The sequence below is a fragment of the Zingiber officinale genome, chromosome 1B (assembly GCF_018446385.1).
Source record: "Zingiber officinale cultivar Zhangliang chromosome 1B, Zo_v1.1, whole genome shotgun sequence".
Classification (NCBI taxonomy): Eukaryota; Viridiplantae; Streptophyta; class Magnoliopsida; order Zingiberales; family Zingiberaceae; genus Zingiber; species Zingiber officinale.
In genome coordinates, this window is record NC_055986.1 from 161,443,373 (window position 1) to 161,461,105 (window position 17,733).

Here is a 17,733-nt window from a genome sequence, read left to right on the forward strand (position 1 = left end):
TTGTGCACAGTTGTGAAATCATTATAAACATAAAAATAGAACAAGCATTTTATACTTAGCAAGATGATCAAGATTATTTGATTCAAGTTTAAAATATGATTCTGTATCAGAGTTTTGATCTCTGGCCGAAACAGTATGACTTTAATAATATGTCATGCTAACCCTCGTCCCCGGGGCTATGGTGCGTCGGTAGGATATCTAGGTTGTCACCCAGGCACCCACGGTTTGATCCCCAGCTATGACGTATTTGCAGAAATTTTTCCTCCAAATGGGGGACGTAATCAAAAGATGTTGGGCTTCTGGGCTGCCTCAGCGTGCGCTTCCCGATTTACCCTGGTAGTCGGTGGAAAACTTCCGTGGGGTCGGGCCGATCATCCCAGGGATAGTCAATGAGGCTAACTAGGATTATCATTTTTTTTTGTTAACCTCCAATATAAGCTTATATAATTATATAATCAATTGAATTAAAATTTTAGAATAACAAGTTACAAAAAAATGTAAGTATCTCAACTAATGATTATACCTTTTCAATACCAAAATAAGACCATGCATCTAATGGAAGCATTGGTTCAAAACGCATATTAAATAATGCTCTTAGGTCATAATGTTGGAATTAGTTTCTCTACATGTCCATTAATATATCTCGGCTAACCATTGGAAGATAAGCTTTGAGTGACAATATTAAAATTAGGATAGAGATAGGTATAGGATATAGATACATCTTACCATTGTCTGTACTAATGATATCGTTGCTAGATTCCTTTTAGATAAAATTGAGTTTTATTTGCAAGGTATGCATTTAGCATTGCAATTACATAGGTAATATGAAACCAGAGTTTGATCATGTGAAGATATATTCTACATTAGGATTAAATGATAAAAAATTAACAATTAATGAAAAAAAAAGTGATAGAGGAAGAGGGAGAGCATTAGGGAAGAGAATAAAAGATCGAAAATATAAGATGTTCAAACATTGTAAGTAATTAGTGCACATTGCCAACATCAGGTGGAAAAGTAAAAGTAAAAATTGTGGGGTGGGAAGCTCGGGCATACTTGGTGGACTAATGAGGAGAATTAGGGTTAATTTTAACTTCAAATAAACCATCAGTTTATTAAAAAAATTCATAGATATGCCTGGACCGCTTAGACCACTTTATAAAAAATTGTGTAACAAAGATTGTCTTGCAACTAAACAAAGCATTCCTTGCCAAAACCATGCTAAGTGGATTTTACAAAAAATAAATGATTAGATGTATGATTGTTTGATCACTTAAATAGGAGATCTTTGTCATTATCAATACCATCACAATTCACAACGCATTATAAGAATATTACAATACATTACAAGAATATTAGCACTCTGAGAAGTGTTATAATTTGTATCTATATATTTTAATTTAATTTTTTAAAAATTATATAAGTTATGACAATGGAATTATATATGTTGGGTTGAAAGTTTGTTGTTGCATTTATACGGTGCCGCCTACTTGGAAGAATATCCTAAATTCTGCCCGCACTATATCAAGAATCGTGATAAGATTTAATTTAAATAAGTAGCATCTATTTGCACAAGTAGATTTTCCATTATTATCCATGTTAAGATGGTAACAATTGTCAAAATGATCAGTGCTCACACTTATATATATATATAATATACATATTGCTACAGTAGAATTCCACAATATTTCACTCCACACGGAACCAAATTATGAAAGAGGTACCAGACCACCTATTAACATTGTGTAAAAATCAATTGCAAGAATTCAAAAATGTGAGGATACTTTTCTTGATTTTGAACTTAGATTACTCATAATTCAACAATTTCAAGTTGTACAAAGTTGAGTTTTACAGCTAATGGTGTTCGTACATGATAGGCCTCCTCTTATAGTCTCTAAATGAGGCACATAATAAAGATGTCAATTGGGTATAGTTGTCTGTTACATGGGCCCACCCAGCATGGCGTGGGGCATGCCAAGAATAGCCCAATAACATATAGGTCAGGCGGAGTGGCAACTAAACAACCCGTTGGCTCAGCCTAAACAACCCGTTGGCTCAACCTAACATGGCACATAGGCCCACTTATATACCTAAATATTAGCGATAGTATTTATTGTAATTTTATGGGATATTTTAGGATTTCTAAAAAAAAAAAATTTAAAATTTTAGATATTGACAAGAAACAAGCTGAGCCCAACTTAACTTGTGCCCATGCTTGTGTTGTGTCAAACCTAGGGAAATTTGGGACATAACTAGCACAGCTTAAATTGGCATAGACCAGGCCTAGTTTGACATGGCTCTCACATGCCTAAGATTAGCCCAGCATGACTTGCACAAGACCGGACAGTGTTGATACAACGTTGTTCACCTTCACACATTGTGTAGAAATTAAAAAGGAGTAACAAAAAAAAAATTGTGCAGTGTGGGTAACTAGGTTAATCTCTACTTGTCTCACACTTCTAATAGAAGAATTGGTCAGTAGGACAGTCAGTTATACTAATATCTTCCTTTTACCTTAAAACTCCATGGGACTACCTAAAGTCAAATAGCTCTAGCAAACCACACCACAAGAAAAAAAATGAAATTCAGTAGTACTACAAACAAAATAACAAAATATATCAAGATCTAATAATAAAAATCTAAGGCAGTGGCATCACCTCTTCCATTTCTGGCTCATAACAATACTCAATCACTTTCTTAGTGGTCTGTTTTTTTGCTCTGGATGAACCAGTGGATTTAGAACCATCATTGTCGTCAATGTTCTAAAAATAAGAAGAAAACAAATAATTATCAATACTATCTTCGAGATAGTCATCTAAAAAACTGGTTAATGGTAAAGACACCTTCTCAACTTCAACCATAAAATAATCATCCATTGCATGAATTCTGGGAGCATTTCCACCATTCTCGATCTCAATCTCACGCAATGCTTTAGCCAAATAGCTCTTTCCACTACCTAAAATGACAGACAAACAGCTATTATATCAATCAGCATGAACATGGTAAGGATCAAAAAAGGAAATTAAGTATTTGGAAATTGCTACAAGTGATTTGTGTAACTCCAATCTATTGCTACTGATGTTTCACCTTAGCAGTGAACCAGTATTTGTAGGATTTGGTGAAAATATAAAAGAAAGGGCAATGAAGTAAATGAAGAAGAAGATAAAATAGGATGCACAAGCTAAAGCAAGCTTGTATTAGAGGAGTTAACACAAACAACATTCCTAGTTATTTCGAGGCTGGACTGTTGTAGTCATGATTGTGATCTGGAATTTAGTATTTTTATGATTTTATAACACAAAGTTGACTAAACGAATGACATTCCAAGTAGGATCTGAATTAAACTGGAACATACAGACTTCTGATCCAATCCAAGGCATCGTATAAAATACCAAGTCGTGCCGGTGGGCATAAGCAGAATTTACCGTTCCGCTTGCCCACGGCATGGAGTTGTGACCTCGCAGTGGCTGCATCATGTTTTTTTTCTTTCCAATTTTTAAATTGTTTAATTTTTAAAAAGTTAATTCCAATTCCTTTCCCTCAATGTTTTTCGTCCATCCATTTTTTTCCTCTTTCGTTGTTAAATTTTTCCCCCCTCCATTCGTCCACGAGATAAAAGATTAAAAAAAGTTCTAAAAGGATGGTTAATATTTTTCCCCTTTTTCATCTGTTCACAAGGTAAATAGAAAAATATATATAAATATAAATATAATATAATTTATAATCTTATAAAATATATTATTATGAATTAAATTATTGTATATATAATTTTGATTTAATTTTAAACTGATCGAAATAACTCCAAATTAAATCGAGTTTAAACCTACATGATCATGTTATGTCCACTTGTTGGACTTCAACTATCCCTAAATTGATATTTACTCAATAAGTATCAAAGACTTCATATCAAAATTTAAAATCACCTTTCAACATCTCGAATATAACTCAATAATAAATATTTATAACAATCAAATATCAATAAAAATATTTTTGAATTAATATATTTATATTTAAAAATGTACCATTACCAAAACCTTATAAGCATGGCTTGATACTATTCTAAAACCATATTGTTCCGGTCATAAATCAAAACTTCACAATTCGAAATTTTAAACCTTGGTTTAGTGTCGTATCTTTTGAGAATTTCCTCTATTATTTTTGGGAATTATTTTTTCTAGTTATCATATATCATATATATTATGATTCATCTTGTAAAAATTGTTACTTGCTATATAAAACTGCAACACTTCAAAAATTATATTACATTTATTACATACTTTTAATTATGCTTCATGATATCCCAATCAAATGTTCATATTAATATTATATATTGAACTTAGAATGACAAAAGCTTAAAATGTTAATTTGAAAGATCCTATATATAATTTTCAAATACAGTTCTAAAAATAATTTCAATTAACTTATTGGATCTAACAATCCTATGCTCCAACCAAATCTAAGGACCTCTTTGTTCCTAGATAGGATTTTGATCTTAAATAACCTTCTGCAAGCCGGCACTTCTACAAGACAACAAATTAGAAGTGATGCAACATGATTAGTATATTTACATTTGAAGGACCTTTTTCCTTCCTTCCAGTGGGTCGGCGTCTCTAGGACAGGGGAGGCCCCTTTAGATTTTTTTAAAAAAATAATATTATATATAATATATATATTTTAAAAAAATAGTAGTAATTAAAACCAAAATATGTCTGATTCATATCCATTTCTCTAGGTATGGTTTCAATACCTAGAGTGCGATTTCAGAGGCTATGATACGCGGTGAGTGGAAGTGGAACCCCAACTCACTTTTCGATTATTGGTTCGATTTTTGCGCATTTAGGTCGAAAATTTTGAGCTTTGGTTGATTAATTGAGTTGTGTTCTTGAATAGGTGTTGAAGAAAATAGCTCCAGGAATCGACGGATCGTTGTTTCAACTAGAACTAAGGGCTAAGATCAAAATTTTCAAATTTAAGAACATTTTGATTGTGAAAATCGACCTACACTAATATTTGAAATTTTCAAAAAATTCAACTTATATTTTTAAATATTATCAAGTTTTCAGAGTTGGATAATTCGATTTTGAAAGTGTTGATACATTATAATTGTGAAATATTATTTTTGAAAATTATTGTGCACAGTTGTGAAGTACCATGCAAAGTTTGAAACTTTTAGGAAATTTTGTTTGCTATTTGTTTCTAAATGGTTGAAAAAAATAGTCATTAAATTAAGTGATCATGTTTCTAAAATATTATATTAATAATAAATTAGGTGAAATAGCGATGTTGAGGTATTTTAAGAATATGCGAGATAAACCTAATTCAAACAAGGCATTTCCCCCTCCATCGCTGCCTCTACTACCTCCTGATGCTGATTCGAATGAGTATCCTACTGATCCTGGGCTAAGAAAGAGCATTCTCGAGTATAATGTGAATAAAAGGGAGATTGTTCAATGTTGCTATTTGCAAAAATGTTTGTTTCAGCTTAAGAATCATAAATTACCTTGGCATTTTATCCAAAGGAGAAATGAAGATTTCGAGCTATATGATTTAGTAATCATCTTAATTGGCCGGAGTACAACATTGCAAAAGATGAGGCTTTCTATCTTTATTGTTATTTATTCAAAGTTGATCATCGGTGGTCAAAATGGAGGTGATTATTTTCTAGGGATTTAAAATTAAAGAAAGAAAGAAAAATTACATGAACATGTTCGAAATCAGAGCAACATTCACAACAAGTGTATGATAGCGGCTTATGACAATGAATCAAAAATAACATATTGAAACTTGTTTGGTAGCTACCAATTATTATGTTCGTTTGATAGCATCAATTGATTGCATAAAATTTCTTGTGCGTCAAGGATTACCATTTCGTGGTCATGATGAATCCACATACTTACTTAATCATGGTAATTTTCTTGAGCGATTAAGATTTCTTGTCAACCATAATGAGGATATCAATAAAGTTGCACTGGACAATGCTCCCTCAAACCTCAAACTGATGTCGCCTAATATTCAACAAGATATTTTCAAATCCATTACCTATTTAACCACTAATTCTATTCTTAGAGATCTTGGTGATGAATTATTTACTATATTGGCTTATGAAGCTCATGATGCATATATTAAAGAGCAAATGACAGTTGCTTTATGGTTTGTAGATGAAAGGAAAATATTGTTGAATGCTTTCTAGGTATTGTACATGTAAGTGGCATTACTGTCTTATCACTTAAGATTGTTATTGATTCTTTATTGCGCCAACATGGGTTATCTATATCTAATTTACGGGGGCAAAGATATGATGGAGCTAGCAATATGAGAGGAGAATTCAATGGCTTAAAAAGCTCAATTATGATGAAGACTGTGTTGTTAAAGGCGCACCCAAGGCGTGAGGCGCACAAAGCATTGGTAAAAGCGCCTTTTCCCACGCGAGGCGGGCACTGTTCATTAGGCGCGCACTTGGGCACGCTTAGGGTGCCTTTGCACCTCAACTGAGGCGCGCTCGAGACACGCCTCATAAACAATTTCTGAATTTTTAACCAAAAAAAAACATTTCATTTGGTTTGGAATTAGGGCACGGAGAAGAAAAAGATAAAAGGGAAGAAGGAAAGAACGCAAGAAAAAGACACCTGAACCCGAGCCTACCCAGAGCATTTCCGTCCGCCACCGCCATTGCCTAAGTCGCGCCGCCATACCTAGGTATGTGTTTTTTCCATTTTTTCTTTTTTGTTCTTCTTCTCTTCTTCTTTTTCTTCTGTTATCTTCTTCTTCTCTTCTTTTGTTATCTTCTTTTCTTCGTTTTCAGTTTTTCTTCTTTTCTTCTCTTTGTTCTGGCCTTCTGGCCTAGTTGCTGATTCATGTTCTTGTTGCTATACGATTTTGCATTTTTTTTTTCCTTTGTCTATTTTTTTATCCCTTTTTCTATTTTTTGTCCTGTTTTTGACTTTTTATCCTGTTTTGCTTTTTTATCCTTTCTTTCTCCGTCTTTTTTTTTTCTTGTTCAATTATCATGGAAGGTAGTAGTGATGCTCCAACATATGCATCAAAAGATTTGGCATGGAATTATTTTCAAAGAGTTGATCCGGATAACAAAAATGATTTGATTTGTAACTTTTGTCAAAAAGTTACAAAATAGGGTATCTATCGTGCAAAACATCTTGTTGGGGGTTTCGAAATACTACGGCTTGCAAAAGATGTCCGCCTCATATACATGAAGAAATTAAAATTTTCAAGGAGAAAAAGACGAAGAAAAGTAATCTTTCTAAACTTATGACATTAGACTTTGAGGATGTAGACCCTCTTAGTGATGATATTGATATGGATGATATTAGAACTAAAGTTATGCCGGTACAAGTTCTAGATTAGTGAATATGCAAAAAAGGCAAAGACAAATAGGTCCAATGGATACATATTTTGCTCCTAATGTGCAAAAAAAAATGTTGAAAGTAGAAAGGGTAAAAAGAGGCAAACTACGATAAATGAGGCATACAAGAAAGAATTGAGAGAAAAAACTTGTATGGTCATAACTGAGTAGATGTATGATGCGGTAATTCCTTTTAATGATGTTAACTATTCAAGCTTTAAAAGGATATTGGACTTGGTTAGCAAATATGGTGTAGGTCTAAAAGGACCTAGTTATCATACGATGTGGGTTCCTTTTCTAAAAAAGTTTGTTGATAGTGTGACAAATGATTACATTAAGTCGTGTGAAACAGAATGAGCCAAGTATAGTTGTAGTTTGATGACAGATGGGTGAACAGACAAAAGGTAGAGGACATTAATTAATTTTTTAGTAAATTCTCCTAAAGGTTCAATTTTCATCGAATCAGTTGATGCTTCTGATTATGCAAACCCCGCAGAGAAAATATTCCTTTTACTTGATCGATTTGTGGAGCGTGCAAGAGAAGCAAATGTTGTTCAAGTTGTTACGGATAGTGCAAGTAACAATGTGCTTGCCGATAAGAATCTATTTAATTCTTTCTTATCAATATGTTTTTTCTTATATTAAATATGTTGAGCCAATTCACAAGTGTCACAAGCTTTTCTCACTATTGGAAGGATGCACTAAGCAAAATTTAAGAAAAATGTTCATTTCAAAGGATTGGACAAAGTAAATGGGCAAAAGAAGCTGCGGGGAAGAAGGTAGCTAAAATCATCATGACACCTAGATTTTGGAGCAATGTTGTGCATATTTTAAAGATATATGGTCCTTTAGTCCATGCTCTGAGGCTAGTTGATGGATAGGGCAAAAGAAACAATTATGAAGGCCTTTGAGCAGAAAGAAGAGAAATATAAAGAAGTATTTGAGATCATTGATAAGAGATGGGAATGCCAACTTCATCGACCTTTGCATGCTGGAGGACATTATTTGAATCAAAATATTTTTATTCATATACGGATTCAAATATTTGTGGAGAAGTGGTGAATGGTTTGTTTGAAACTGTGGAGAGATTGGTTTCAAGCGCTGCTAAGCAAGATAAAATCACTACCCAACTCTCTATATATCGAAAGGCAATTTGGGAGAAATGTGGAAATTAGACATAAAAGAGCATTATCTCCAGCAGAATGGTGCGAATGCTACGGAGCAAATACCCCAGAATTGCAAAGTTTGCTATTAAAGTGCTTAGCCTCACTTGTGGTGCTTCCAACTGTGAGCACAATTGGAGTGTATTTGAGCAGGTATATAATAAATATAAATATATAATACTATTAGTATGTTACTTTTATAAGTAGAAAATATTCTTTACTATTTTATTATACTTATTGTGATTTTTGGCATTCTGTAGATTCATAGCAAAAAAAGGAATAGACTAGCTCAGCAACGCTTAAATGATTTGGTATTTGTGAAATACAATCGTGCCTTAACTTTGGTATGATGCACGTGATTAGATTGACCTCATCTCTTCAACAGATATTGATGACAATAATGTTGATGGGAGGAATGGATGGAGAAAGTGATAATGAAGAAGATGAGTTGGTTTTTTAAAGGTGATAACTTGACATGAGATGTCGTTGCTAGGGCTAGTGAAGCTGAAGAGCATGAATATTGTACTAGAGGAAAAAACATTGCATCCATGGTCTCTAGTTCACATGCTAGGCCTAAACAACTTACATGCTTTGCTTATTATGTTCATTGGTTTACTCATCAACTACAACTTACACTTGTAGTTGTTGCTGAAAATCACATGAGGGTTTCTATTTTTTTGTGGTTGCACAGTTGAATAATATTATTAAAACGTTATACAAGAGAAGAGACATACTTCGTGAGAAACAATTTGAAAAAGTTATTGAATGAATTTACAATGGTGATATCTTCACTGGACGAGGTATGAATCAATAGAAGACATTGAAAAGAGCTGGAAGTACACGTTGGGTTCACATTATAATACATTGTTGAGTTTAATAGGCTTGTATCTTCAGTTATTGATGTCGTTTTAATTGTTGAAGAAGGAAAAGATCACAAGCAAAGGGCGCAAGCAAATAATCTGTTGAAATTGATGGGAAAATATGAATTCATATTTCAGATGTACTTGCATGAAGATTGAAGAATATATTGGGAGTCACGAATGATTTGTCGCAAGCTTTGCAAAGAGATCAAGATATCGTAAGCGTCATGATTCTTGTAAGATCGAGGAAACATCAAATGCAAACAAATGATGGTTGAGATTTGTTATTGAATCATTTGTTTGAGATTTGTTATTGAATGAAGTTTATTTATTTTGTGTTAAATATGAGGTAGTCACCCCCACACGTGGAAGACATGTTCGCCTTTCATTGGAGATCACGATGAAATATTGAAGGAAGGACAAATCTTCACTATTATGGCGTTGAAAACATTTTATGAAGTAATAAATTTGCAACTTCAAGTGTTGAACAATCATTTTAACAAGGTGAACACAAGGTTATTGTTATGTATGACTTATCTTGATCCATCAAATTCATTCTCTATATCATAAAATTGTTTTAGTTTGCTCAGGTTTATCCGTCCAACTTCTCCCCTATCTTAAGCATCAACTTGATAACTTTATTTTTCACATGCGAAGTAGCAATCAATTCTCTGAGGTTGTGGGATTAGCGAGTTTGCTAAAAAGGGTTCAATTGAAGAATCATCGATTGTATTCATTTGAATATTTACTTTTGAAATAGCATTGAAAGTGTTTTCAGCAATAAAAATAATCAAAACCTCACTTTGTAATCGGTTAGGAGATGATATGTAAATGATTGTTTGATACTATATATGAAGCAAGATAGGTTTCGTAAAGCTATTATTCAACATTTTCAAAGCCTGAAATCTCGCACAGTGTTATGGTAAGAACATACTAAGTTAACATACGACTTTTAAAATACATTTTGTGTTATATTAGTTTTTTAAATTTATTGAATTTGTCTCCCCTAGTTGAAAATCCTAGCTATGTCATTGCTTCCTTCCGTCTTTTTCCAACAAAGGGAAAAAAAAGTTCCACTCGGACCTAAACCATAAACACTAAAACCCTAAAACCCTAAAAACCTAAACCCTAAAATCCTAAACCATCAACCCTAAATCTAAACCTTAAAATCAAAACCCTAAGCCCTAAAAACAAAACCCTAATCTCTAAGCCCTAAAAACCTTTAGCCCTAACCCTAAACCATAACCTTAAAACCCTAAACCCTCAACTCGAAATCTCAACCTAAAACCAGAAAACCTAAACCCTAAGCCCTAAAAACCTAAACCCTATACCCTAAACTTCTAATATCCTAAACCCTAAACCCTAATCTCAAAGCCCTAAAACCCTAAACCTAAACCCTAATCTCTAAACCCTAAACCTAAACCCTAATCTCTAAACCCTAAACCCTAAACACCCTACTGAAAACACCCTATGGGAACACTTTCTATCACCTTGTTTCAAAATTTTAATCAAGTCAATGCAGTTAATCGATGGGCATTATTCACCAAACAAAAATATGAAATCACTTCACTCCATGCTTGGCCATGTGATATTTTGATCTCTGTATCTAAAGTACAAAATTTAGTTCTACTAATCATTCATTAACATCAACAATTATTTACAAAAGCTTATCCAAATGTCTCAAACAAGGCAAAGAAAGAAAATTTTTAATGTGGGTAAATTTCCTTGCAAGCAACTACAATTTTGACTTTCACCTTAACACCATAACACAAACTAGCCTATCATAATTAAGATTCAACATTAGTTAAAAATCAAAAGCAAGAGAAAAAAAAATCCTTTTAAGAGACCGTGAAAGGCTAACACTCCTTTTCATATAATGTAAAGAGTAAGATTTCCTTCCACCTAACCTCAAATGTTTATGTGAAAGGGGAAAAAAATGTTCTATAGAAATTGATAATCGGTAAGTGACACATGGTCCTCTAATAAGGCAACAGGTGTATAAAGCTCCCGTCAATATAGGTCGAGGAAGGTTGGACCACATTGGGTCCATTGTACGCAGTCTTACCTGCGTTACAAGAGGTTGTTTCCATGACACAAACTCATGATCACATGGTCACACGGCAATAACTTTACCATTGCGCCATGAATCCCCTTCACAATGTCCTCTAATTTTCAAGTGTAGACAACTTAAGCAATGTCCCTCTTGCATTTTACTTTTTCCATAGGCATGTTTTTTTTTCAAGAACTTGTTAATATTTTTTGGCTTTAAAAAAACAAAAAAAAATATTAGCAGGTCCTATAAATATTTTTTTGGTTTTTTTTAAAGCCAAAAAATATTAACAAGTTCACAAGGAAAAAAAAACATGTCTAAGGAAAAAGTAAAAAGCAAGAGGGGCATAGCTTAAGTTGTTTACACTTAAAAAAATTTAAAACATCATAAAAAATCTATTCATAGTTCCTCTTAAGTATTTTAACATACAGAAAAACAAAAAATTGTAGAGAAAATGTTAAACCTGGGAGTCCGCGAAGGATGATGACAATATGATCAGGTCGAGATGCGCGTAGAGGTTGCTTAAACAAATCACAAGCATTGACAATTGTTGGTTTAGCATTGATAGAATGATTGATTGAAACTATTGGCACCCCATCAGGAAAATGTTTCAGTGGTACTTGATGGATGAGAGGTAAATCCTACATTGTATGATGATTTCATGAGGTAAAAAATATAGAATCACTTAGAGAATCTTGCAAGGTCTAAGACTAATAGTACTATAAGCCAAACCAATACATAACATAGAAAGACGATAAGACCACAACATTTAATACAGAACCAAGATGCACAATAAACTTGCCCATATATTGTTAAATAACTGATGATATCAGCCAAAAATATATGAGATCAACATATACTAATGCAGATTTTTAAACATTAAATCAAAGCAATAGAGGCGGACAAGAAAACTCAAGGACCTAGGTAACTGACTGATAAAATAATGTATTCAATAAACAAAAAGTTATTGTTATTATTTTGCTGGAACTTGATTGGGGTCTTGAGTAGGACTCAGGTTGGTTAGCTTCAAGTTTCAGCCCTACTTTCTGATAATCTTACCTGACTTCGATTTAGAATAAAATGCATATATATTGAAAACTTATAAAGCCAATAACCCTAAGTCCCCATGCCTAACTATTCCTCTTGCCCTAGTGACCTAATCTCTAGCCTCTTCCCTTTCCACCTCCAGATTCAAATAAGTGAGATCAAAGCACATTCTATTCAAACAAATCTAGGTCAAAACAATCTTAGATAGGCCCATCCAAGTCAAACTTGTCTTCATGATTAGCTAATATTTCCTAGTTGGTAATGTGGTTGAAGCCAGCAAACGAGAGACATCAAGAATCGGCATCAAAGTCAATTTAAGAATAAATCAAGGTTCTTTTCCAAATAAATAAGAGAAGAATAAAATTAAAAATAATTAATATATTCCTCTAGCACAAGATAGATAATTCTACAGTCCTTCACAGTTAGCTTATTTTCAAAGCATAATTGAAAACTTTAAGCACTAACATCTTTGTCTATCACTAATTAGGGGCATATACTAGAAATTAAATCTATATCCCCGCAATTTCTCCTTTTTTCCCTCTTAGAGTATAAGTTAAGAGAACTTGTTAGAACCCAATCTCTCTTTTAGTTTCACTACATATTCCACAATCAATTCTTTCACAGTGAATGAAAGAGGACATGTGGATTAGTCACTCTTCCTCTTCTCTTGAGTAAGTACAAAAACCTCTCTTCTGACATGTATATCTTTCTAAGACTTGTTGTCATAATTTTATTCATATTTCCTCACATTTTTTTTTCTTGTTCTCTTTTTAAGAATGCAGTGTGGACTCCAAGCTCTCATTTGCAATCTTTACTCCTACATCTTCCACAAACTTCACAGCACTATGATATCTTTAATTTACAGGGATTTAACCGAGGAGATTAAATTTTTGTAAAGCAAGGTTTAAAATATTGTTCAGCACAGGAGTTTTAGTCTCAGGCCAAGATGATACACTTTTGATACCATGTCTTGTTGAAATGAATTCAAATGAGTTAATCTTATAATATGCAATTTTGAAGTGGAAAATATGCAAACTTACAAATTATAATAGATTATAAATGCATAAGCTATTGATATTATAATTAGTTTTAACTTTGAAAGTTAATTAAAACAACACAATTTTTTATCTAATGCATAAATATTAATACTAAAGAATTAATATATGTTATGAATAAAATAATAATTTACAATACCGATATTAATAAGTGTATTATTTTATCTCATAACTATTCAAAATCTATAATATTTAATCTAATTTATGTTATGTTATTTTATCTACAAAAGTAGTTAAATTCTATATATTTAATCAAATTTATGCTTCACCATATTTATTAACTATAAAACAATAATATATGATAACAAAATCTAATCAACAACATATTATATATAAATTTATAATATAATTATCATTTTTTTTCTTTTGGAATAAAAATTATATAACTTATAGTTACTAATAGAAGAAAATTTTATCTTTCTAAACATACCCATATTATAAATTTAAAAATTATTAATAGTTTATCTCATCATTATTAATAACTTATCTTTATTCATATTTTTCACTTAATTCCTCCAACCCACTAACTGTTCTCACCCCTATAAGATGTTAATATCTATTTACTAACCCCATTCACATAAAAACCCGCTGATAAATTCACCCATATATGTGATTTATATCATCTTAAATAACCCCACCCACTCATGGACACACCTCCTGTTTCACAATGCTCTCCCAATACTCTCACTTCTATTTCACCCACGTCCCATTGTATCCTCACTACCAACTTTCACCACCATTGCTCAAACAACTCAACACACCATACCAGTTTCACAACCTCTATGCTCTTGACCTCATCGCTCTCACTTCTTCTGTTCCACCCATGCGCCATTGAAGCCTCGCCACCAACTTTCGCCGCCATTGTTTAGACAATGCAACACACAATACCAGTAGCACAACCTCTTATCCTCATGGCCTCATATCCTCTTCTAATATATGAATCTACATCACATGGTTCCTATGTTGCCCCACTCCTTGCAAATTGGCACCAAAAGGTTCTAAGATATCATGCGACACCACACAAAAATAGTTGGCACATCTTATTCAACTAGAAAATGCTTGTCGACATCATATCCATTTTGGTTGATGAGCAAATCAATAGGTCCTGCTAGTGTCAATCAAACAATATGAGAATTCAATCCTTGTTCTAAAGAACAATTAAGCCATTGTCCCAACTTTGCAGCATTGCACAAACAATTCTTTCTTTGGCTATACTATGTTTTGTCTTCTCCAAACTAAGAATTATCAATATCTTTATCAACAATCAAACAACTCAATGGGGCATTCCCCTTTTTTGTGTGGCAAACTAGCATAACTGAAATATAATGTTGGTGCTTGCTTCTTTTGTGTTATTATCCTTCAATCTAACATGTATCAATATTCTCTTTTACAATGAAAGATATTTTTCTTTTACTCATTTTTTTATTGTGACCCCAATTAACCCATACTAAGAGGGTGAATGCAAAGATGGATTGGACTTCACTAGTCAAGCTGTAATTTTGGGGATTTATTTACTTGAGCACATAGGTGATAGGTCAATGGTAGATCAGGAGTGAAGAATAAGCCAACAAATGGATCATCTATCATTTGTTTCCTTTGATAGCTAAGAGGGGGCATGGATACTTCAAGGGATGAATTTGAACATTTTGCATCGTAACTCATCCGTCTAATATCCTTCATGAATAGTTTGGGAATAGCCAATGTGTAGCGTGATTGGAGTATTTCAAGAAAACCTGGAATCAACATTTTTGAGGTATGACGGTGCGGAAGGGTACATATTATGGTATTGTCTTGTGCGTCTTAGCGACTATGTATTGGGATCTAGAAATATACAATCAATATAAAGGCAAACTTCATTTGGATTTAACTAAGATCTTTAGAATTCATTTGTGTCTCGAGATTGGTTTGGTTTGGCTTCAGAAGGATTAGTAATTAACACTACTTGAGTATAGAAAATTATTCATCCTCTATATATGCACTCATCAAGGAAGCAACTCAAAGGATAATTCTTTCTCATCCCTCCCATTTATTCTTCCATCTCTATTATGTATCAATCTTTGCAGTTCATCACCCACCATTCAAGGCACAGTTAGCCATTAGCAACTAAACAAATAAAGAGCTCAAAATATAAAGAATCTAAATTCAAAACAAAAAAAAAGGGTTCAAAAAATAATAATTGTAAATGCATATGAATCATCCAGAGAACCTGTGCAATCTCAACCGGAGGAGGTTGCTATATATAGTCACTAGACTGTGGTAAAGCATGCGGATCAGGATATTTTCTATTCGTAGGAATGGATGTGATTGGTAGGACAGGAAACAATGCTAGCGGTGGTGCAGTCAGTGGTGAAGTCTCTGGAACATGAGTAGCTGGAAGAGATGGTGGCAAAGAAAGTTGTACTCCAGGTGTATGCATTCGACCCATATTTTTTGACATGCCATTACCATCAATAGTAGAAAAGTTAGAGAAACCTCCTTGCACAACAAAGTTCTCTGAACCAGACTCTTCTGACAATGGATAATTTAGTGGTTTTAGTGGTCTTTGAGTATCACATATATCTGGAACTTTAATTTCATAGGGAAATCCAAGTGCATCTGTTTGTTGGATGACTAGATCAAATCTGCTTTCTGTAGGGCCTCCAAATGCTGGATAGGAACTTTTCTCTCGTGCAAGTTGATAACTTGCTTGTTCAGGATTTTTAGCATTTGGCAGCGCATAAGGGTAATCTTTTGGTGCATGAATCTCTGGGAAATCATTGCGAGCATTCTGTTCAAATTGGTCTCGTGGTAAGTAATTTAATGTATTGTGTGTAGCTTGCTGCCTCTTCACAGAAAAAGGAAGTTTGTCAGTGACATGAGCTGCATTGTACCTAGTATTGGGCATAGAGACATCATCCCTATAGCTGCCGCTCTGCTGAAAAGAAACATCGTGCCTATCGTGTATTACATTTGGGGAACTATCGAATTGATTATGTCTTGTATTTGCATAGTCCTGGACGTCTGAGCCACCAGCCAAATATCTTTTCTCGCAACGACCAATCCTGTTCTCACCCAAATGTGTATCATAGACCTCCATTCTTTCAAAATCTAGTCTTTCACGGAACGCATACCGCTCAACCCCATAGGAAGTCGAAGGTTCTTTAAAACTCTGATGCCCTTCAAATTGACTTGGCCGCGACACTTTATTTGGGGAGAAAGAAATTGTTTCTAGGGGTAAAAGTAAACCACTTTTTCCAACCGAGTTAAACTTCGAGCCATCAGGGACGCGATCTACCCTGACATCCCCTGGTTGACTCTGTGATCCAGCACGGGCAAATCGATCTGGCAGAAATTCGCCTTTAGATTGCATCAACTCTTCATTCAGTTTCCCATGATCTCGAATCAGATTAAGCCTGCGTGCATCCTCCACCGATATCCTCCCTGAAACAAACCCGTTGCGATCGAATAATGGATGAAGGTGGGGAGTCCCCACTGGTGGTTCTTCGACTCGCATCCTTTTATATGAGGTCTCTCCTCCCAAAAACTCATCTTGCGGAAACCGCTGTGGCGGATCAATAAAAGGGCGGAAGATCTCCCCCTCCATGGCACGATTCACGCCCCAGGTTTCTGGCGGGTGCAGCCTCGGAGGCTGCAGCGGCGGTCGGTGGTCCCATAAAGGAGGCCGGTGCGAGAACGGCGGAGCGGGACCTGGAGGAAATCGGCGAAATTCAGGATGGTAATGGTCGAATGCATGGGGCGCCAGTGGCATCTGGATCGGCATTTGGCAGAAAGGGAAGTGGGGGGTCGAACAGATGGGGCAAAGGTGCCCTTGCGGCGGCCGAAACCTCGAAGATCCATCCATGGCGAGCTCGATTTTTTGAAGGATTAGGTCAGGAATGGTTGGGTTTTGCAAGAACTCTCATTCTCTTCATTTTTAGTGAATTATTTAAATATTATCATATTCATATGCACTAGGTGTTCATGTTTAACACTGATCATGTCCCACGGGATTGGCCTGGGAAGGAAAAACAAAAATCCTTCCACCCATAGTTAATTTAACTTATAATTTACCTCCTTTCCTATGATTTAGGAATGAACTCTCATAATATTTTTTACTACAATGTTTAATATTGTAATTTTGATGCAATAGATGTTGGGTGAATTCGACAGATGAGAAAATGGCATGTTGGATATTTGATCATCTTAATACAAAGGGTCACTA

The 17,733-nt window shown here is 34.2% G+C and overlaps 1 protein-coding gene across 3 annotated transcripts in view; it reads right to left on the minus strand.

Moving 5' to 3' along the window:
* Positions 1–17,462, minus strand: part of LOC121986923 (YLP motif-containing protein 1-like) — a 30,276-nt gene extending 12,814 nt beyond the window's left edge. The window contains exons 1-4 of one of the 3 annotated variants that reach the window (XM_042540853.1): positions 15,739–17,451; positions 11,894–12,071; positions 2,841–2,953; positions 2,655–2,759 (exon numbers count right to left, since the gene is read on the minus strand). In XM_042540853.1, the coding sequence (XP_042396787.1) occupies positions 2,655–2,759; positions 2,841–2,873 (138 nt within the window). In that variant the 5' untranslated portion in view covers positions 2,874–2,953; positions 11,894–12,071; positions 15,739–17,451. Of the gene's footprint in view, positions 1–2,654; positions 2,760–2,840; positions 2,954–11,893; positions 12,072–15,738 lie in introns of those variants that run through there. The other 2 variants (XM_042540859.1, XM_042540849.1) reach the window with 2 other exon arrangements.
* Positions 17,463–17,733: the final 271 nt, after the last annotated feature.